Here is a 22,684-nt window from a genome sequence, read left to right as displayed (position 1 = left end):
TGAAATAAGGTAAGTGCAATGTTGTACCACCCATTCAAAGGAGATACTTGTATTTAGACAAGGAGGGGCATGTTGACAACGTAAATATTTGATAAAGGAGAAATTGCCAAGATAAGGAGTGCAAAGGTAGCTGATGGAGAACACCTTAAATATTTCAAAGAGCCAACCTACCTATACAGCTTTCTCTCTCAGCAAGATAAATATTATTACAGAGTCTATAAAAAGGCTATATCAGGTTAAATGCAAATAGAATTTCATTGCTCACAGACATATCCAAATAAATAAATAACCTGTATGCATAGCCCTTGTCACTTAGTGGCTGATAGATTTGATAAAAACATCGCCAACAGGCCCATCATGATGTCAGGCAAGAAATAGCCCAGTGAGAGGCTGATTTGTCTTCTCAGGTACAAATCTTTTATATAAGGCAGTAGTGGACAGCATGGTGGGGGTTGGCGCCCACCTGACCTCTTGTTGCCTATCAGAGGCAGAGCGGGAAGGGTGATGCAACTATGAGGTCAGAGTGGTGCAAGCTCTCCACCAGAGCCAGTTTGGTGCTCCTGCCAGGGCATTCGCACCTTGCCAACTATGCAGCCGTCTCCCTCCTCTCCTTCTCAGTAAGCAGCCGTGATGCAATCGATCAGAGGTCAGGGGAGTGGCAGGTTAGGAGTGGATTGTAAGCAATGAGGTCAGAGGAAAATTAAATGCAGAAAGTATGTCGACAGTGAAAATTGCATAATTAACAAAGGTAGTTTGTAATGCAGTTGTTGGTGACACAGATGTCTTGGCCTTGATATGCCAATTAAGAAATATAACGAGATTTAGAAATGCCTTTCGCCAGATTCAATCCACTGACTCCAGAATATGGGAGATCATCTACTGTATCCACCTGGGTAATCTTGTACACTCCTACTGTTCTCCTCTTTAACAACTTGAGCTCTGCAATTTGCACAGTTCTCATATTATGAATATTTGCTGGCTGTAAAAGCATTGGCACTTGAGGAAATGAATTCCCTATTAGTATATAAGATTACGAGTAGAATGCTCAGAGATGTAGAATGACAATATCTGCTTCTAACAGAAGGCTTCCCATAGAAATTAGAGCAATAAGACAAAAGACTTCAGGAAGATACAGTTTTTCTGCCCAGGTACTTATTATTTTACCTTCTCCTGCAGTTGTACAATGCAGTCAAATAGGTTTTATTGCACCAGGGCATTCAACCCAATGTGTCCCTATTTAGGATGCTGTAAAATGGCAAGATGGAATTGAAATCACCAGGCAACATTTCTTTTTTTCAATTTTCAGCTTCATAAGTATTGTGACTCTTTGTTCACAGTGTATCACTCTCAATTTTCTACAACACAAGGCATTCCACTTTGGCATCATTCCAATAATAATAATAAAACGTTTGCTGCTTGAAAGCACTTTGTAAGGTGCACTTTGAGGTGGCATGAATTCTCTTCTCTACACTACAACACTCTACACATAGATCTTGCATAAATATTAGGAATCTCTTTCCCTTTGTTCAGCAATAGGTGAGCACTCAGCTTCAAAAACCGTAACAGATAATGGACCATACTCACAGCTCTGAAATACTCGCGCATCAGTCAAAGTACTTAGCTCTCTTAGTTTCTGGGCTTGTTGTTATGAACCTCTCTGAATATGGCAGCCAATTTTGAGAGTTGAGATTATTGTTGTTATTTCATTATATATTATTATATACTTCAGCCCGACTCTCCGGTTCAAATGAATATCCAATGCAACTCACAAAAGAAACAGAAATCCAATATACAGTAATAGAACTAAAGGTAAAGGGACCCCATTAGGTCCAGTCATGGCCAACTCTGGGGTTTCGGCGCTCATCTCGCTTTATTGGCCAAGGGAGCCGGCGTACAGCTTCCGGGTCATGTGGCCAGCATGACTAAGCTGCTTCTGGCGAACCAGAGCAGCACACGGAAATGCCGTTTACCTTCCCATCGGAGTGGTACCTATTTATCTACTTGCACTTTGATGTGCTTTTGAACTGCTAGGTTGGCAGGAGCAGGGACTGAGCAACAGGAGCTCACCCCGTCACTGGGATTTGAACCGCCGACCTTCTGATCGGCAAGTCCTAGGCTCTGTGGTTTTAACCCACAGCACCACCCGGGTCCCTGCAATAGAACTCTAAGTACAATAATTAAAAGTAGCAGTCATGATTACATGAGTGCTTATGACACACACATAGACCAAATCATTCAGTCATATCAGCTCATGATATCCATGACCATAATTTAATTAAGATTTCCTTAGAGCTGCAACTGCCACAGCCATGGGAAGATTCTCAGGCACAAATCACTGCCATGATTAATCCTCCTCATCACAACCGTGCTGTTTTCAAGAATTATCCCTGAAGAGTGCCATGTCTTGACAACAAGGCTTTTGCAAGTCATTCTTTTCTAGCTAACCACCCGATCAAAACAAATATTTATTTCACGCTATGCCACCAAACAATAGGCTTCATATTTGTGCTTGAAAACTGAATTCATTATCGGACAATGGAAAGCGGTTTCAAGTTCCTTGGAACTACTTGCACAAACTAGAAAGAAATGCACAGTTGTTTATGTTAGGGAAGAGAGCTGTATATTCTACAGTGAGACAGCTGGGAAAAGGATCTTGAGGATTTCACACTATTTAGCAAGGATGGTGACTTTGGAAGCCCAGGTATCAAGTGAGGGTTGCCTTTGCTCAAGTTAGGCTGATGCACCAACTATATCCATGAATGAAGACTTTAGAACTGGCCAAGGTGAAGCACACTTATGGCTTCTGACTAATGCTTTCTGTTGTTTTATAGTTTCGATAGTTGCAATCATTGTTTTACTAATTTGGATGCTGCCTTGAAAACTGAAAAGCAGGGTAATAATGTTTTTAGATATCTGGCAACAAGGGATCAGGAGACTCACCCACTGCCGGATTTATGTATAAGAGAAACAAGCTATAGCTTAGGGCCCCACTCTCTTGGGGGCCCCCAAAAAAATTAAAGGAAAAAAACTGGATGTACATTTCCAAACTATAAGATAAAAAACAAATAAAATAAAACCTACAAACAGCAACAGTGTTTTGTGTTGTGTAGGCTCCTATTTGTTATGTGCAAATGGCTTTAGATACCTATAAGTCCATAAATTACCATATAGCATATATTCAACACAAAAACCAGCGACAATTTGTTGTTGACAAAGGACAGCTGGACATATAAAGGGCCCCATTACCTTCAGTAGCTTAGGGCCTCATCAAACCTAAATCCGGCCCTGGACTCACCTCAAGTGGAATGTCATCTTAGCACAGAAGGCTATGTGAAAGTAGGTGGACCATTTGCTTTTAAGCATAATGAATCTGGGCATCCAGCAGTGCAGATGATACAATGCTTTTAAGTGGGTCCTGCAATAATTGCAGGGATGGGCGTGGTTCCTGGGGAGATAAACCATGACTCCTTCCATGGTAAGGCAGCGCAACACCCCTTTCCCTACCACCTTTCCCATATCTGATGGGCGGAAGATGGAACCAACAACTGTTTCTATCTCAAGTGAATTATAGCCTAGTGCATGAAAGAAAGCTTCGCTGTTTTGATAATTGTAAGGTAAGGGCATGAAAGTAATTTATAACTGTCTAAGGATCTAACCTTCTGTGTAGTTATGATGCCAAGTCGGAGACCACACAAAACACAGATGAGTAGGTTTCAGCATGCAGATTCTGTATACTATAATTTAATTGTAAGCACTACCCTCCCCCCCAAAAGAGTTGTAATTGCTTTAGAAAGCTGTTTAAACACCTAATAAAAGGGTGTCTCCGCTTGCTCAAGGAATTAAAGAGTATTTGCATTGGCAACCATCCACTGTAGAGTTTCTCCTGAAGTCTAAGATTAATGCCTTGAAATAATTGTCAGGCGAAGAAACATTAAGCAAGCCACACAAATTGGCATTTAGGCCTCTGGAGAAGTACCACATCTTGTACGTCAGGAACCTAACTTGGCAAATAGCAAGCTGTAGACCAGGAATGGGGAGCTTTTGGCCAGGCTTCCTCAACCTCGGCCCTCCAGCTGTTTTGGCCTACAACTCCCATGATCCCTAGCTAATAGGGCCAGTGGTCAGGGATGATGGGAATTGTAGTCTCAAAACATCTGGAGGGCTGAGGTTGAGGAAGCCTGCTTTTGGCCTTCAGGGCATTGCTGGACTACAACTCCCATCAGCCCTAGTGAGCATGGCTGATGGCCAAGGGAAGATGGAAGTTGTAGTTCTGCAAGATCTGGAAGGCCACATATTCCCCCAAACCGTCAACACTATCCACCCATCCCCATTCAGCAGTGGTTTGCAGTGGAATTTTTCATAGGGGAACAGTTGGGGCCAGAGGACCAGCTTGCAAGGGTGATGGGGGAGGGGATGTCGCATGTGTGATGTCACAAGGTCCCGATGTCATGAGCGTGAGCATTGCACCTCCCTCCCTAAGGTGGGCAGAGGCTTCCCGGGCTTTGAGAAAGAGGTGCCAGCACAATCACACTATGTGAACTTGGAATTTAAGGTAGGCTCATTACTTACTGACTCCTAGCCAAACTGGAAGTAAGCCTCAGACTCCTCTCTCCATAAGCAGAAATCAGCAAGTGAATTGGGACCTTATCTATTTGAACCTTGGATTCTCCTAGTGTTCTCAATACCTTCTTTACCATTGCCTGAAGGAAGATGACCATTGTAAGGGGGAAAATGAAAGCCCAAGAAGTTGTTTCCAACAGAATCCTGGAAGCCAAGGAATGAATAATTGTGCCCCATCCTGAGATCTTAGGATGGAGAGCAGGACAGAAATGTCCAAATAAAGTCTTGCTCCAGAACAACTGAGCTGAGCATCAGGCGAGACATGGCGAAAGAGAGCCATGATCAGGAACACTGGAAGCTGCATGATGCTGGACCAAGTCAGACCACTGTCCATCTAACTCCCTACGGTGTGTTTGCTATCTGGCAGTGGGTCACCAGGTTCTTGGACAGGAGTCTCAGACCTCCAAGGGTCTCTATTTTCCAAGGACAGTCCCAGATTTTGATTACAGATAGGTGTTGGTCTGCCATAGTCAAAACAAAAAAATTCCTTCCAGTAGCACCTTAAAGACCAACTAAGTCAGTTCTTGGTATGAGCTTTCGTGTGCATGCACACTTCTTCAGAACTGTACACAGATTTTGATTTGATCCTGGAATGTCCCATTTTTCCTTAGGGCATCCCTATTTTCATCAGAGAAATGTTGGAGGCCAAGGAGATAAGCAACTATACAACCTTTAGAAGACATCTGAAAGCAGCCCTGTATAGGGAAGTTTCTTTTTATGTTGAATGCTTTATTATGTTTTTATATATGTTGGAAGCCATCCAGAGTGGCTGGGGCAACCCAGTCAGATGGGAGGGATGAGGATGATGATGATTGTTGTTTAGTCGTTTAGTCGTGCCCGACTCTTCGTGACCCCATGGACCAGAGCACGCCAGGCACTCCTGTCTTCCACTGCCTCCCGCAGTTTGGTCAGACTCATGTTTGTAGCTTCGAGAACACTGTCCAACCATCTCGTCCTCTGTCGTCCCCTTCTCCTTGTGCCCTTTCCCAACATCAGGGTCTTTTCCAGGGAGTCTTCTCTTCTCATGAGGTGGCCAAAGTATTGGAGCCTCAGCTTCACGACCTGTCCTTCCAGTGAGCACTCAGGGCTGATTTCCTTAAGAATGGATAGGTTTGTTCTTCTTGCAGTCCATGGGACTCTCAAGAGTCTCCTCCAGCACCATAATTCAAAAGCATCAATTCTTCGGCGATCAGCCTTCTTTATGGTCCAGCTCTCACTTCCATACATCACTACTGGGAAAACCATAGCTTTAACTATACGGACCTGATGATAGGATGTCCCTATTTTCATCAGAGAAATGTTGGAGGGTATGGAGTTTTTCCCAGCCCTTCTTGCAGAAGTCAGGAGCTGAATCTGGCCACTGAGGCTCAAATTGGTCAAGGAAGTAGAACTAAGGAGTAGGATTTTTAATGGCTTGGATAACTGTTTATCTTTTCATTTCTACTGATCTACTGTCTGTCTCATTCTGGTTATAGGGGGTGGGTGGGTGTGTTAAGCCCCAGCTCACATTAAGGCGAAGGCGACTGTACACAGGTGTTTTGCTTGTTAACTTATCTTAATTTGCCTAAATATCATGTGAAACTTTCTAAGCAGCATTTGAGCACATTATGCTTGTCCCCAACCAATGAAAGATGGAAATTACTGGAGCCTAGCCCAGTGGATATTCTCTACTCAAATAATCAACTTGTTTGAAAAAAATCTTTCAGTTTACTTTTCCCAATACAATATGCAGAAACCCACAACAGATGTGGGAATGGGGTAGAGAGGAATAAGTTTACTTTGAGATTAGCTCAATTATCATCATGTTGAAAAGCTAATCAAATAAATGCCAAAATCCCCATTGTGACAGCCACTATGTAATCAAAAAGCATGAGAGGCAAGTCCAGAGGACACCTGTCCTTGTCAGGAGAAGAGTTTATGCTTTCTCAGAACACTGAGGCAAGAGTCTAACTTACAAGCATTTTATGACCAATGGTGCACAACTGCATTGCAATGAGTTAGATCAGATGACTGCTTAACAAGCTAAGATATGAATGAGCCTTTCACCTGTGCTCATATCCGCTTTGTTCCTTCCCTCTGAGCAAACCATGACATAACCAGGAAATTAACCAACCACAGTTTCCCATTTTGTCCAAACTTAGAAATTCTGGTTAATAGCTTCAAAACAAGCCAGAATATTGAACAAACTTCTGGCTTGTTCTGAAGTTGGCAGCCACAGTTTCTCAGTTCAGATCAAATGGGAAACTGGTTATTTTGAAACTTCCTGATTTAATTGTGTCTCACAAAAAACGAGGAGTGAAGACAGGGCCGTCTTAAGCATATCCGGCGCCACGGTGCAAAGCTCCCTCCGCCGCCCCCCCATTTCCCAGAGTTTTTTTAGGGAGGACGGCACTGCCAGCGGGGCTGGAGGCAGCGGGCAGTGGCTGGAGGGCAGCTCCTCTGGCAGGGAAGAGGCAGGGGCTGGATGTGGCGCCTCCCGGCTCAGCTGGCCGCTTCGTGCCGCGGTGGCCACGGCAGACAGAGGCTCCGGGCGCGGCACTGCTTTGGCACAGCATGCAGAGGTGGGTGAGGGCGGTGAGCTGATGCCGGGAGGTGCCGCTTCCAGCCTCTGGCACCCTCCAGAACTTGGCGCCCTGGCGCCCCGCACCACTAGCCTCTATGGGTAAAACGCCCCTGAGTGAAGAAGGCAAACTTTTTTGTTTTTGTTTTTCAAATCTCAACTTGTAAATTTGTAATATGATCATCTGAACCAGCTCAAGGCGGTAACAGACCCCTTTGTGTAGAAAATGTATCCCAATCAGTCTAGGCAGTGGTGAGTCATTTCCATTTTCACTTCCATTTTCGACTTTCACTTACAAGAGCAAGGATATATCTATTGTGGTTGGTTGGTTGGTTTTTGTTTGTTTGTTTATTTGTTTGTTAAATTTGTATACCACCCCATACCCACAGGTCTCAGGGTGGTTCACAGGATAAAAACCACAATATAAAAACACAAAATATATAATCAAAATAAAAACCAGAACAACCCAATAAGCCAAAGTATCTGTTGTTTCAGGTGCATCTTGCTCACACAATTAACTACACAAGTCGTTCTGAGTCCTTGCACACCTTTACAACTGCCCAGGACCAGCCCAAGACATTTTGGCACCTGATGGGAACCACAAGAGGGGGGACCCTCCACCAGTGAAGAACTACATCAGGAACAAGGGCAAAATAAAGGTCTACATCAGAAACAACAGTGGGAGGAGATCAGAAGCACTTCCTATTTGCCAAGAGGCTGCTGCAGAGACGGCATTATGAAGGGCAGCTAAAGAGACAGAGCAGAGACAGCTTCCAAATAGCATGGCATAGCTCTTGCTGCCACCGTGGCAGCCATGGGTGACACAGTTCTCAGAGGCCAGATCTGCTGGCCCTGTGGATCCAGCCACCTGAGACAGTCGCCTCAGCTCACTGGTGGGCCAGCCCAGTAACTGCCACATGTTTCCTGAACCATTTGGCCAATTGCTTTGGAAAGAGGTAAATTTTTGCCCAAAGTTCCTCAAGATAAAACCTTCCTAGGAAAAGGTATTTTGAGGACGTAATCTGAAACGCATTGCGAGTAGGAATGAAGCCCCGCTGAGTGCGGTGGGATTTATTTTTGAATGTCCTGATCAATACAACATAGAAGTGATATAATTCACACACTTCCTAAAAATACTGAAACCAACTTGTTTTGTTTTATTGTAAATAAAAAAAAATATGAAGCATAGAGACTCTATGAAACGAATTCAAATCCATGCACTTCAGTGCAAAAAAAAATGGAAAAAGCAGACATATGCTGTCAAACATTTATGTTTGACATGTGCCTTTTTCGGTACTCCATGCCCATTTGCCTGAATGATCTGTGATCTTATCTAGAAGTTAACTAGGGAAATGTGCTGTTTGACCTTTATGGCTGAATGGAGTCTATAAGGAAGTTCCCACTGACTTTGGAAGGATGCCAGCATGAGGTTGTTGTTTGTAGCTGCTTAAAGATACAGACCTTTTTCCAAAGAAAAGGATAGAGGAAAACACCCCATATTTTAAACACGTGGCTGGTTAACACAGATGAAAACTTTATATGAAATCACTGGGCAAAGGGAATACCCCTTTTTTTTATTCTGTCCTGGAGAGTCCACCTCCTAAAAAATAAACTGAGAGCGGATTGTACTCATGCAATGCTATGTTCATAGCTTCAAGGTCTTTGCAGCTGTAAAAAGGAGTGTACTAACTTAGATGGAATTCTGCCAGTCTATGCTAGTAAATAGCTTGGAAGATTCCTTCGGCGACTGTACCAAAGGGGTGGGGAGCCTTATGCAATCAGAGGGCTGTGTTGGCTTCCAGGGGACACTTGCCAGTGGTGGGGAGGAGACCCAGAGGCAAAAGTGGACAGATCAACAAATGCAGATTTTACTCTTATAGGCTAGTTTCCACACATCCGGCACCCAGGCAAGCAAGAATCATTACCAGGCATCAAGGTCACATCCCAGCTGGGCAAAGGCCCTTGAAGAGGGTGTGAAGCAAGGCTGCTGAGAGGTGTGGGGAGAAAAGGTGTGGTTGGGAAGTGGGGTGTGGCCTGAGGAGAGTGTCAAGGGTCAGAGAGAGAGACAGACACGCATGGAGGGCTGCATGAACCCCTGGGCTTAAGGTTCCACACCTATGAACTAATGGAGCCTGGATAACTCAGTTGGTTCAGTGGTGTAGCTAGCCACTATGGTGCCCGGTGCGGCACACACGTCCTGCTGCCCATGGGGGTGAGGCGAGCCAAGGCAGGGCATGCTGTGTGGAGCCTCTCTGCAGCCTCCCCCTCAGCTGTAGCGTTGCTGAGGCGGTGGGCAGATGCAAGCTCCACACTGCTCGAAAAAGCAGCACGGAGCTTGCAGGCAGTCCGCCCACCGCCTCCCCCTCAGGAGTGACGTGTGGCTCAGGCACGCTGCAGGCCCCGTGGTGTGGCGCCCAGTGCCCCCCACCTCACCTAGCTACCAGTGGCATAGGAAGGGGTGCGCGATGGGTGCAGGAGTTATTAGGGGGGGAAAGTGTCATGAGCCCAATTTTTAAAATTTATTTTAAAAACACATATTTTTGCCATTTTGTCACCCCCTCAGTGATGACACCCGGGGCGGCCTGCACCACCGCACTCCCCTTCCTACACCACTGAGTTGGTTAGAGCGTGATGCTGATAACGCCAAGGTTGCAGGTTCAATCCCCATATGGGACAGCTGCATATACCTGCTTTGCAGAGGGTTGGACTTAGATGATCCTCAGGGTCCCTTCCAACTCTACAATTCTATGATTCTAATACCCTGGCTCATATATTAAGGCAGTGGCGGAGCTGGAAGAGCATGGAGGTGGAAGAAAGCGCACCCCTCCATGTCTCCCTGCAGATGATCTCCAATCCACATCAACCAGGCCCTCATATCATCAGCTGTTCATGTGGAAAGCCTGATTCACACTAGAGGGAACTTGTACTACCTCAACTGTAAAAAGCAGAAGCAACAAGCCTCTGAATGCATGTTGCATGGAATCGCAAGTGGAGCAAGCGTGGCCGCACACAGATCCTGCTTGCAGGATTCCCAGAAGCATCTGGTTGGCCACTGCGAGATCAGAACGCTGGGCTAGATCCAGCAAGGCTCCCATGGTGCGCTGCTCCTCTGCCACTTTGTTTTAGCACCGGCACCAGTTAAATGGTAGGAAGCGGAGCTAAAAGAAACTGGCTTTGAAAAGGTCAACCGGCCTTTCTTCCTTCAGCAAAAATTACAGGCCGTGCTCAACTATGGCCTTCTTCCTTCCCCCTCACCAGCCCAGGCATCAATGAATCATGCATGGCCAACATGCCTCGAGGCACAACATCTGTCATACTCGGTTGCTCAAGCCGCAATCGGCACGACAAAGCAGAGACGCAAATATCAGCAACAGTGCTCTCATGCACACTCCATTGGTTTCCCCATGCGGATGTGAGAGGGACTCTAACCCAAACCAATATTAACGTTCCAAACAGTTGTGAAGCCTACTGACTCCAAAAATAAATAAGAAGGGTTCTAGCACTACTATACTTAATTGCTAACTTATTTTCCATTAGAAACCGAGGGAGAATGCAACTTAAAAATATCATTCATTAACCATTTATTACCATCTAGGTTAATAGCTCATAATGTGACCTGGGTCCAGCCCACAAATGGTGAGCTGCCATGTTTGCTGGCAATGGAACTCCAAGGTTTCAGGCTCTTTCCTGGAGATGCCAAAGACTGAACCTGGGATCTTCAGCACGCACTCCAGGTGGTCCATCAGTGCATGTGGTCCATCACTGAACTCTTGTTCCCCATGTATGCAATAGGCAAGCCCTGTTCTGTCTACTTCATGGTATCTCGAGCCATAGCCTGAGGCAGGGTGACTGGCCAGATAAACAACACAGCTAATGGAGCGGGGGAGGGGCGGTTTCGCCACCAAGTGAATATACAATACCTTTAGGAGTTCTTTTGGCTCACTTCCTTCATCCACAGCAATCAACTGGGCTCTTCCGTTCCGTTCATTGTCCCGAATGCCCACAGCAACCTGCGTAGCTTTCAGGCGCTCAAATTTATTGCATGTAGAGCCACACCACTGGTAGATCTCCTAGAACACATCAGTCAGCAGAATTATTCAGGAGAAAGCTTCACATGGACAGCTTGCAACGTTTCAGCATCATTACAACTCCAAATTCTCTGTTGGAACGCAGCTGCAGATATTTGTTAATACTGACTGCACCTGGATGTTAAGTAAATTTTGGTTTACTGTTATGGGACCAAATCTAAGGCAAGCCTAGAGCTTACCTGCTCCCCACTTTGTTCCTCTGTTTTTCTAGGATGGCTGTGAGGAGTTTAGGATCACGTCTACACCCTAATCTGTGGTTGATCTTAACTACAGTTTATGGAAACAAGCCAACACCATAACCCATGAGAAGGGAAAGCAATAACCACAAGCCTTACCTAAGTTCATTCCTTACACAATAAACCATGGTTTATTCATTGTGGCATCACAAAGCTACAACTGTGTCTACAGATTAGTATACAGATCAGTTGCGTCTATATGGCAGAATGATTCATAACTGTTTCTGTTAAGGACTAGCAAGTATGGTTATTTGACACTATATGCTGGTTGCTATAGGTTCCCAGAGTTCCTTATAAAGAGGGGTTGACTGTGGAACCAACCTGGGAATTGTAGCTCCATGTGGAGAATAGAGGTCTCCTAACAGCTTTCGGAACCCTTAATGAATTACAGCTCCCAGAATTACTGGGGGAAGCTATAACTGCTTCAAGTGGCATCACAGTGCTTTGTAAGTACTTGGTGTGAAGGCAACTCATGTCAGCCCTTGATGCCAGCCCTGCCTAGTGCTCCCTTGGCTGCCAAAGATGAAGGCTTCTTTGATTTGCCCTGGCATCCCAGCCGTTGGTTTAGCCAGTCATTTCTGTTTTCTTAATTATTGTTTCACAGTTCACAGCTGGCTCTTCTTAATTGCTGTCACTGTGGCTTTGATTGCTGCATTTTGATTGTTTCATTTCATTCTTTTAATTGTTCACCGCCCTGGGAGATTATGCTAAAGGACAGCTAACAAGCTGACTGAATAAATAAATCCCACAAACTCATCCAAATAAGCTTGTATGGAAGCAGAAGCCTTAATTCAAAGACAAGCTGCAAATAATTTAATGACAGAATCACATGGAATGCACAGATTTTGGTAGCCTGAAAGTAGGAAAACAGAAAGGTGGAATAAGAGGACTCTAAAAGAACTACAGTTCCTAGTTTGCCTAAAATTTATGTCCATTAATAAACGTCTTGTTCCTCAGTCCACAGGCGTTTTGGCATATAATGAATCCATTCTGAGCACACACCCATGAATACAGCGTTTTCTACTGTCCGAGTGAAAGGAGTACTAAATGAAACTAAGCCCACGCCTGTTTTCTAGACCAAACAGCTTCACTATTCACAATTCACAATTCTGAATTCTGATTCATATTCCAAATATGCTACTACAGTGGTACCTCGGGTTACAGACGCTTCAGGTTACACTAATCCAGAAATAGTACCTCAGGTTAAGAACTTTGCTTCAGGATGAGAACAGAAATCAAGTGGCAGAAGCGGGAGGCCCCATTAGTTAAAGTGGTACCTCAGGTTAAGAACAGTTTCAGGTTAAGAATGGACCTCCTGAACGAATTACGTTCTTAACCTGAGGTACCACTGTAAAAGCACTTGGCATGTGCCTAAAGTCAAGACAGCTATTAATTCCCCTGCCTGCTGTGAATGGGTCCCAGTTGGTGAGGTCTCACACAACTCTTTACAATTTTAATAAAAGCCGAGTATCTGAAAGCCTTTCAGAGTCCCAGCTGTGAAAAGGTTTTGAAACTTTCAGAAAAGCAAGAGTAGATAAACATTCCAGATTCCTAGACAGCAACATCTAATGCAAATCCCCTCCCTTTTTGACCAACAAGTCGGTTTTCGCCAAGCCACATCCTGCATCACCAGGCGTTGGGCACATAAACATGCGGCTCAGCTGAAAGGGTGAGGACTGCTGTTGTCATCAGAGACAGGCAGGACTCTGAGGGGTGTGTGAGGAGGCAAGAGGGGTGGAGGATCATGGGGCCAGTGATTTGTGCACAAGGCAGGAGTCAGGGCTTGAAAGTCAGGGCTGTCAGAGACAGGGGAAGCGTTGCAGGGAGGGCAGGAAGAGGAGAAAGAGCCGGTCCCTGAGAGAGTTGGGCCATTAGGATCTCCTCAGTCCAATGTCTCCAAGGTCAAGGAGAGGCCCTTTGCGCCAGGTGCAGAGGCGGAAGATGCCGGCTACCTGCATGAGCCCCGTCAGGTGAGGGGATTTGAGTTTGGGAAGAGGTGTGGTCATGCTGTTGCATCAGTGGTCCAGTTCAGGGCACAAGCGTGGAGAGGAGTAGATGCCTAGCTAGTTACATAGCAGGAGGGGTGTATATATAATATAATATAATAAATAATAATAATTTATTATTTATACCCCGCCCATCTGACTGGGTTTCCCCAGCCACTCTGGGTGGCTTCCAGCAGTGTGTGTGTGTGTGTGTGTGTGTGTGTGTGTGTGTGTGTGTGTCAGACATTAAAAACTTTGCCTTCAGATTTTTTCTAAAAGTTATCTCCCTGACAACTCATGGTAGGGCATTCAGTCATTATTCAGTCCTTTTTATCCCCTGCTCTGGTTGCAGCCTTGTGGCATATTTATCATACTGGGGCCTTGTTTTATCATTTAATAAAACTGAATTTTATCCTTTTTTCCTTTTGTGGTCTGGATGCCTGTTCCCAGTTACATGATCTGTTTAACACTTGTGTTTATGTGTATCATCATTCACACAGTAAGGAATCCTTACTGGCCTGGAAATGAGGTAGTGGCAATGCAGTCAAGTGAGAAATCTAATTAGCCAATTAACATCATTTTTGAGTGTTGAAAGGCACCCCAGAACAATATTTAGACAGACGAACACATGTCACCAGCACAACCTCTGAACTGATAATGAAAACCTCTTTTTTCCCCCCTCACACATACATAAACTAAATAAAAAGAGATGGGGTTATTAAGGAAACAAAAAGAAGAAACAGCAATTGGGGTGTTTCAAAGTGTTCATTGCACAATTCTGTACATTAACAGTGAACTCATTCTGTATGTGTGCATTCTTATGTAGCCAAAATGGAATCACCCACACACAAGAGGGAAGTATGAGTAGGGTTGAGGAGACCCAGAGAAGTCCAAAAAAAGTTATTTTTAAAACTCTAAGCTGGGGAAGACCCAATGCAAACTGACTGCATTCGGTAGGCACAGATTGCAGATTCACTGCTGGTGGGCAAATGGAATATGTGAGGAAGATAAAATGGAGTTTCCTGGAAGAGCTGGCTGGAACCCTGACAGGACACACTTTTACTCTGCAGCATTTTATTGCAGGTCCAAGTTGCTTCAAAGCACATATTGCCTTCTAGAGAAATGTTCTTTCGGCTGCAGCTAATAGCATCTCATTGCTGATTTTACAAAGTATTCTGCATTTTCATTATCTTAGTTGTGCAATGTTTATTGGTGGCCAGTACAAACGGTTATGCGAACATAGCAGAATATTCTCATTTAGCAACGCTAGTGTGCATTTGCTATGGAAGGCTTGCCAAATTAATCAGATTAATTGTTTAGTAAGGCACCTGAATTTCCAGTTCTTGCTTCATATACAGTAAATGCCAACCAGATGCACAACCACGTAGGGATATGAAATGAGAAAATCTCAACATCTCTTGGCTTAGTCAAAAAGCAGAAAACAAAGCTCAAAGCATTTAAAAAATAAATAAATATGCAAATAACATATGGAAATATACTGCATGGGCAAACACCATGGCTCCATGGAAGCTGTGTTTGCAATCCATAGACCTTATCTGGTTACAAAAGTAAATCAACAAGATTTGAAGGTTGTTGTGTGTTTCCTCACCACATGCTCAAAATAATCTGCCACACTGTCTAATAAATTGTATCACTGTGATCCCTAAATTCCTCAGAAGGACAGCAGTACAACAGAGCTGAATGACCTTTCAACACACACAAAAGCAACATTCTGAAGTGACCCAACTGTAATTATGGACATAAATATGTTTCTTCTACAGTATTCTTATTCAGAGAAAAGCAAGTCTTTCCTTCAAAACTCTAGATCAGGTGTGGGGGATCTGTAGCCCTCCAGAAATTACTGGACTCCCTCTTCCATCAGCCCCAGCCAGCATGGTTAGAGATGATGGGATTTGAAATTCAACAACAACAGGAAAGCCATAGGTTTCCCCTTCCCTGCTTTTAGCTCACAGCATCTTCCTTCTGCATTCTCTCCAACCTTTCACAATGGGCTGCTTATTCTCAGTTCTTTGTAATGTTAAATCGTGAACATCCAGCCTGAGTCCCATATTGACCACCTGATAATGAATACTACATCCTTAACCAGGTCTCATGCCACTGCCCTAAGTCAAATTTAATCTTTTGACCACACAAGGGGAGTAAAGATGAAGGGAAATAGCAAATCTGATTCCAATCTTGAGAAATCCTGGCTTTTTTCAATGCCTCTTACATATGATTGTTTCTGTCTTTGAATCAGAACTACATTAAGATGAAAGTATTCCTTTTTAAAGGGACGCGGGTGGCGCTGTGGGTTAAACCACAGAGCCTAGGACTTGCCGATCGGAAGGTCGGCGGTTCGAATCCCCACGACGGGGTGAGCTCCTGTTGCTCGGTCCCTGCTCCTGCCAACCTAGCAGTTTGAAAGCACATCAAAGTGCAAGTAGATAAATAGGTACCGCTCCAGCGGAAAGGTAAATGGCATTTCCATGCACTGCTCTGATTCGCCAGAAGCGGCTTAGTCATGCTGGCTACATGACCCGGAAGCTGTACGCCGGCTCCCTCGGCCAATAAAGCGAGATGAGCGCCGCAACCCCAGAGTCGGCCACGACTGGACCTAATGGACAGGGCTCTCTTTACCTTTATTCCTTTTTAACCAAGCTTTGCTGGGACCATTTTAGGGCATCACAAATTCTAGAAAATATTATTTCCTGTTGGTCTTTTATCTGCTTAAATGCTTCAAGGGATGTGGTCAGCAGCAAACCACCAGTGCTTGCGACACAAGTTATTTTGAGTCTAATACTGCAGAGGAAGTGTTTGTAATGTATAGAGAAGATCTTGGTTTGGGGCTCAGACTTAATTATATGGTAGTTTTTGTGGGAGATTTTGTTGCTTTGGAAAACTTCATTCCTTGACCACTTACCGTTCCAAGATCAACAATGAAGCAGTCTCCTTTGTTGAAACTGTCCCAGCTAAGAGGGACTTCGGTGGCTCGAATCACTCTCCGGCCTTTGATATGCAGAAGTCTTCTTGCGCTGAGGTCATTGGTGACCACGTGATTAAAGCCCGAGGCAACACCACCTGCCTAAATAAAGTGAAGCAACTTAGGGTTAGTTGGTTTCCATGATGGAGTATATAAGGACCTAGTACACATATACATAAGCAGATCATACATCACACCCAACCAGATTTGCACTAACATGGAAAACTGAGTTTGAAACCTGAGAAGATGGTCAGGGAGATAGACCAGTTGCTTCTTCTCAATGGGCTTGCACTTCCTTGGAAAGGACAAGTTTGAAGTTTGAGGCTGTACCTGGATCCATCTTTGTCACTGAAAGATCAGGTGGCCTCAGTGCCTTTTACCAGCTATAGCTGATACATCATCAACAGCAGCCATTTTTCGACAGGGATAGTTGGGCCAAGAGGATCTATACATAAGTAACCTTAGTGGTGTCCAAACTTTTTTCAAAGAGGGCCAGATTTGATGAAGTGAAGGGCTGTGAGGGCCAACCAAAGGGCCAACCAAAGTTGTTGACCTTTTAAGCTTTTTATTTAGGATTTTACCCCAGGAAATAAACTGCCACAGGGGCCGGATTAAACCGACTGGTGGGACATAGACTTGATTATTCCAATACACTCTACGTTGGGTTGCCCTATTGAACTTCTAGCACTTATTGAAGACTTTTTTAAAAAAATAAATCCAGCATGCATTTTAATTGATGTGTGATTTTACAGTCTTAAATGATTATGATTTTTTTGTATCGTATGTTTGTAAACCACTTAGAGACTATTGTTTGCTTCAAGCTCTGCTTTAACACCAAGTCGGAACTGTAACTTCTTTTTAGTTCCCTTTTCAAAGGTTCCAATTATTGTAGAAACATCATGCAATCACACTATTACGTACCTTATACTTTATGCCGCCTTTGAAATATCCAACGAATTGCGTAGACTCATATCCCTGGATTTCCCGATGCTGAACAGGCTTTCCTCCAAGATAATCATCCATCTGAACTGTAAAGATGGCTGCTGCGGTACTTTCATCCTGACTGCACTCTTTTCCTAAAACCAAACAGGAATATTCTTAATAATATTCTCAATTTCCTAAAGTATTTTTCCTAAAGTATTTTCCTAAAATAAGAATATTTAGAGGAGCAAAAATAGCAAAGAAGGGCAAACCATTACAGATTAAATGCCTTCCTGTACAATACAGTTAAATTATTTTAGATGCCATGAGTTCCTCCTAAGGAACTTTGGGTAATCCGGTTTGCTGAGGCCAGCATGGGAGAAGCAATGATGTCCTCCACATACATTGACCAGGTTCCAAAGAGTGCAGTTTTGACATATGTCTATTTATTTAATAGGGACGCGGGTGGCACTGTGGGTTAAACCACAGAGCCTAGGACTTGCCAATCAGAAGGTCGGCGGTTCAAATCCCCACGACGGGGTGAGCTCCCATTGCTCAATCCCTGCTCCTGCCAACCTAGCAGTTCAAAAGCACATCAAAGTGCAAGTAGATAAATAGGTACCTCTCCAGCGGGAAGGTAAACAGCATTTCCATGCGCTGCTCTGGTTCGCCAGAAGCGGCTTAGTCATGCTGGCTACATGACCTGGAAGCTGTACGCCGGCTCCCTCGGCCAGTAAAGCGAGATGAGCGCCACAACCCCAGAGTCGGCCACGACTGGACCTAATGGTCAGAGTTCCATTTACCTTTACTATTTATTTATTTATTACATTTATATCCCGCTTTTCTTCCAAGGAGCTCATGGTGCTCTACTTGATTTTCCTCACCCTCTTGTCACAGGAGCCCTTTGAGATACGTTAAGCTGAAGCCTAGTGCCAGGTCCAGGGTCGTCCTCTGAGCTTCATGGCTGAGTCCAAGTTGAACTCTATCTAGTTGGGGTCCTACTGAATTGAATGCTGCGTAACACTCTTGATGTCTGCATTTCCACATGGCTGAGTCCATGCAAATCCAAATCAAAGCCCCATTTGATGCTCTTGTCTGTACTTCAGAAGTACTGGTAATTCACAACTTCAAAATATAATCGTTAATCACCAATATAACCTTTAATAATTTCCCGTTACATGCAGCCAAAGAAGGTATCTTCAGGTCCAGGACTTTGTTTTGTGCACCAAACAGAAGCTGTGCGTGTGTGTGCGTGTGTGTGTGCGAAACCTCAGGTGCAACCTCAGGTCAAAATGGAAATTGGCAGATGTAGATAGAGAGTTTTCATCAAGGGATATATGAGTTGAGCACAAAACCAAGCAGAAAAAGATTTACACACTGCCAGACCTTCTCCTGAGAGGCCTGGGCCACTTTCACTATTTTAGGTCCCTAGCCATGATAATAAAAAATGATGATACACGCAAACAAAATAAAGCACAAAATAATGAATGGTTTGTTTATATAATCAGCATATCCGAGACAGCATGTCCATCACAGTCCAATCTTGTGCCATCAGAACAGAAATATTTTTTAATTAATATGGATGAACATTTTAAACTCGGGTTGGATGGCCATCTGTCAGGGATGCTTTGGCTGAGATTCCTGCATTGCAAGGGGTTGGACTAGATGACTCTTGGGGTGCCTTCAAATTCTATGATTCTTTAATGTGACAAAACCTATTATCAGCTAACCCAAAAAATGCCTTTCGCCAAACCACATCTCTTCGCTGATTCACTATGCAGCTCTGAGCTGACAAAGTGTGTTGCATTTTGGTCTTATGTGCATAAGCACAAGCTGTGAAACTTATCGAATGCCTCCAAAATTGACAAGAGTCTAAATCTGAGGGGCCCAACATTTGAGCTTGAGACCCAGGCCAAAGGGCCCTCCTTCTACCCTCCCCCCACTCCTATCAGCCCTGCACACAGCCTCTTCTGCAAACCACAGGAGATACTTAAACACAGCGCAACACAGCACCGCGGGTGGCAAAATTAATTAGCAAAACTGCCAACTCCCTCACCTTGCCAATAGCCTCTGGTTCTTTCTGCAGAAAAATGAGTTTACCACATTTCATGCTCACATTACTCCTTGCAGCATCCACCTGGCACTGTGGAATGAGGTGATCTAGAAAAGAGCTCTTTGGAGGAAAGGTAACTATCAGTGGAATAAATAAATGTTTATTTTGTTTTCAATTGCTTTCAATTGTTCTGCTTTCATTATTTGCTTTTGCGTTACTTATATGCTATTGAGATTTCTGATGCGATGATCTTGATGGAAATGTTGTCCACTATTTTTTAGTGCTTTGTCATGATTGTGAGCTGCTTTGAGCTCAATATTGCAGTTGGAAACACAGTGTACAAACATTAAATCAAATTCCAACTCCTACTTAGCCATGAAGCTCACTAGGTTATTTGGGCCAGTCATTCTCTCTCAATCTAACCGACTTTATAGGGTTGTTGCCAGGATAAGGAGGGAGAAACATGTATGCCACCCTGAACATCTTGGAGGAAGAGCGGGAGAGAAACATTATTTTATTTTAAAAACTATTTCTAAAAAGAGAGGCAACGTCTTTCAGGACAGTATGGGAGTCCTGCTATCTCTCCTACAAGGAAGCCTTGAACCTCAGTTCCAGATATGCAGGGACTTAAGGCAATTGCTCTGTACATGCTCAGGAATACTTTTTATAATTATTATAAAATATTAATTCATAACTGTTTCTTTAAATATGGAGCAGGACCAAAGCAGGGAAAAGGTGACGCTAAATGGGTTGGACCCTAAGACCAAGATTCACATTACCTGCAAGTTCCTAGTATCTGCAAAGAAACAAACTCTTATGTCACCTTGAAGGCTAACAGATTCATTGTAACAAGAGAGTCTCTTTTGCATTTATTGTAGGAGGCAAATCTGGTTCCATCTTTCCGGCACACGTCACCTTGGAAGGCACCGGATTTAGCCACATTGTGGGAACCCACAATAAATATGTTGATAATATCATTCTTTCTACAAAGCCACATGTGTGTGTAGAGCTTTAAAGGGCACAAGAGGGCAGGTCCCCGCCTGCGGGGAGTTTACAATCTAGACTGAACGGTGCCATAAGATTCCTCTTTGTAGCACCTACAACAGATATCTGCTGCTTACAAAACAGCTCCGGTGCTGAGCTCCTTTGCAACTCATCTTCTGGAATCAGCATCAAAGAAGACACACACACACACACACACACACACACACACACACACATCTCCCCGTCAGTACCTTAAATCCTATAATCTGTGCCCCGAAGGAGAAACAGAATTCTGCAGAAACATTGTGGCACCAGCTGGGTAACACTGCCAAAACTTTTTGACAGCAAACTCAGGCAGCTGAGAGGAACACTGTGTCGCATCTGCTCTGCACACGAAGGGGCTCAGTTTCAAAACTCAGCATCCCCAGGTAAAAGCTGGTAAAGATTCCTGCCTGAAACCCTGGGCAGTGGATGCCTGTCAGTCTATAACTGGGCAAGTTGCACCAATGATACCAAGCAGCTTCCTAATAATGTGTAGCAGCAACAAGGAAGGTGGGCGTGTCAGGAGCCAACACAGAAGGCAAGACAGTATGGTGTAATGGTTAGAGCACCAGACGAGGGCCTGGGAGAACAGGATTCAAATCACCACTTGGGATTTGAAGCTCATGAAGTTCACCTTGGGCCAGCCACAGTCTCACATCCTAACCTACCTGACAGGGTTCTTGGGAGGATAAAATGGGAACACCCCGCATTTCGACCAGGAGCCGCTTTCCCAAGCTCCCTTAAGCAAAGCGTGAGAAAATATAGATATGGAAAAAGCACCTTCCTGAGCGTGTCAAACTCGCTTGAGTAGAAGAGATTGGCTCATCCACAAGAACTTCTCCAGACCGGCGGGGGAAGCAGCCAAAAACAAAAGCGCATCATGTGGCCCCTTAAAGCCTAGCGGCAGGTGCCGCTAGACCAGGAGGCGGCTGATTTTGCCCCCTCCCTTCTTCCCTGCATCCACCCCCGCTGTCGCGTACCTAGCCAGTAGTGCAGATTGTAGAAGGTGGCGTTGCTCCTCTTGACCGTGTGCAGCACCAAGTAGGCATCGCCCACGTAGAAGTTGCCGTGCAGCGGTTCGGGCACCGGCACCAGATCCAATTTCTCGATCCGCCAGATCTGCAGCCCAGCCCGGTGGCCCGCACTGGCGAACTCTTTGTGGTACAGCTCCGGGGGCGCCATCGATGCTCCTCCTGCCCCGGTGTCAACCAGCGAAGTCCTTCCCGAAGTGGCCCAAAGTTGAGCGTAAAAGCGCACGAGCTTTAAACCCACTTTGCAATTACGCAGCCGGACGGAGTTTGCGAAGCCGGCGCTGCAGCTCCCCTGTTTTATGGCACGAGCGCTGCGTTTGCACAGCCGAGGGGCGAGGCCTGTCAGTTCCCCGAGAGGCGGGTCTTGCGGTTGTATCTCTCCACAGAGCCGACGGGGCGGCCGGGAGAGGCCTCGCTGCGCCCTGCCCCAAGCGCACCTATGGCAAGGCGAGGGCGCGCGGAGGGCAGGAGCTGCTGCTGCTGCTCAAAGGCCGCTTGTGCGTCGAGGAACCGCAGGAAAACCTCCAAAGTGCTGCTCAACTCTCCTCTCAATCCCGGCCTTGTTCTCTCTCCTGTTTGGAAGCGATTCATTCTTACAGCAGTTCCAGCCAACGCCTGTCTACAAATCTATATAAAGCTGTCGGGGCCATTTCTTTCTCCAGTTTTAAGGGCCAGAGACGTCATTCCTTGAATATGTGAAATAATAAGTTTTTAAAGTCTCTTAACATGCACAGAGCGCTTCCCTTTCCTCTGCCTTTGAGGAGCTGGTGAGGAAAGGATCCCCAGGTGGATTTGCAACTGGAGAAAACTCTTCCTTCATCTATCTGTTTCAGAAATGCATACACTTTAATAAATTTTACACTACATTGGTGAAGCAGTGCCAGCTCTGGTGGTTGTGCCAGTTTCAGCTGGACAGAGCAAAAGTACAGTGGTATTCCTGTGTGAGAAGAGAGGCAGGGCAAGGTTGATAAAGGGATACAGGAAGTCAACATATCTGTTTATACATTATACACAAGGTTGTGTACATGCTATTAAAGCAAACCTGAAGCACATTTTCCCCTTTCAAAGAATTCCAGGCCCTGTAGTTTTATCCCCCACTGAGTTACAATTCCCAGCAGCCCTTGACAAACTACAGTACCTACCATCTTCTGAGGGAAAGAATGTGTTTTGGACACATAAGGTAT

The 22,684-nt window shown here is 44.8% G+C and overlaps 1 protein-coding gene across 1 annotated transcript in view; it reads right to left on the bottom strand.

Moving 5' to 3' along the window:
* Nucleotides 1-22,410, bottom strand: part of SCIN (scinderin) — a 48,028-nt gene extending 25,618 nt beyond the window's left edge. The window contains exons 1-4 of the mRNA XM_083705278.1: nucleotides 21,450-22,410; nucleotides 17,391-17,545; nucleotides 16,410-16,571; nucleotides 11,101-11,250 (exon numbers count right to left, since the gene is read on the bottom strand). Coding sequence (XP_083561404.1) covers nucleotides 11,101-11,250; nucleotides 16,410-16,571; nucleotides 17,391-17,545; nucleotides 21,450-21,651 — 669 coding nt within the window. The 5' untranslated portion in view covers nucleotides 21,652-22,410. The remainder of the gene's footprint in view (nucleotides 1-11,100; nucleotides 11,251-16,409; nucleotides 16,572-17,390; nucleotides 17,546-21,449) is intronic.
* Nucleotides 22,411-22,684: the final 274 nt, after the last annotated feature.

This window comes from Podarcis gaigeae (genome assembly GCF_964106915.1).
Source record: "Podarcis gaigeae genome assembly, chromosome: 12".
NCBI lineage: Eukaryota > Metazoa > Chordata > Lepidosauria > Squamata > Lacertidae > Podarcis > Podarcis gaigeae.
The sequence above is the reverse complement of the archived record's forward strand: the minus strand, read 5'-3'. Positions and strand labels throughout refer to the sequence as shown.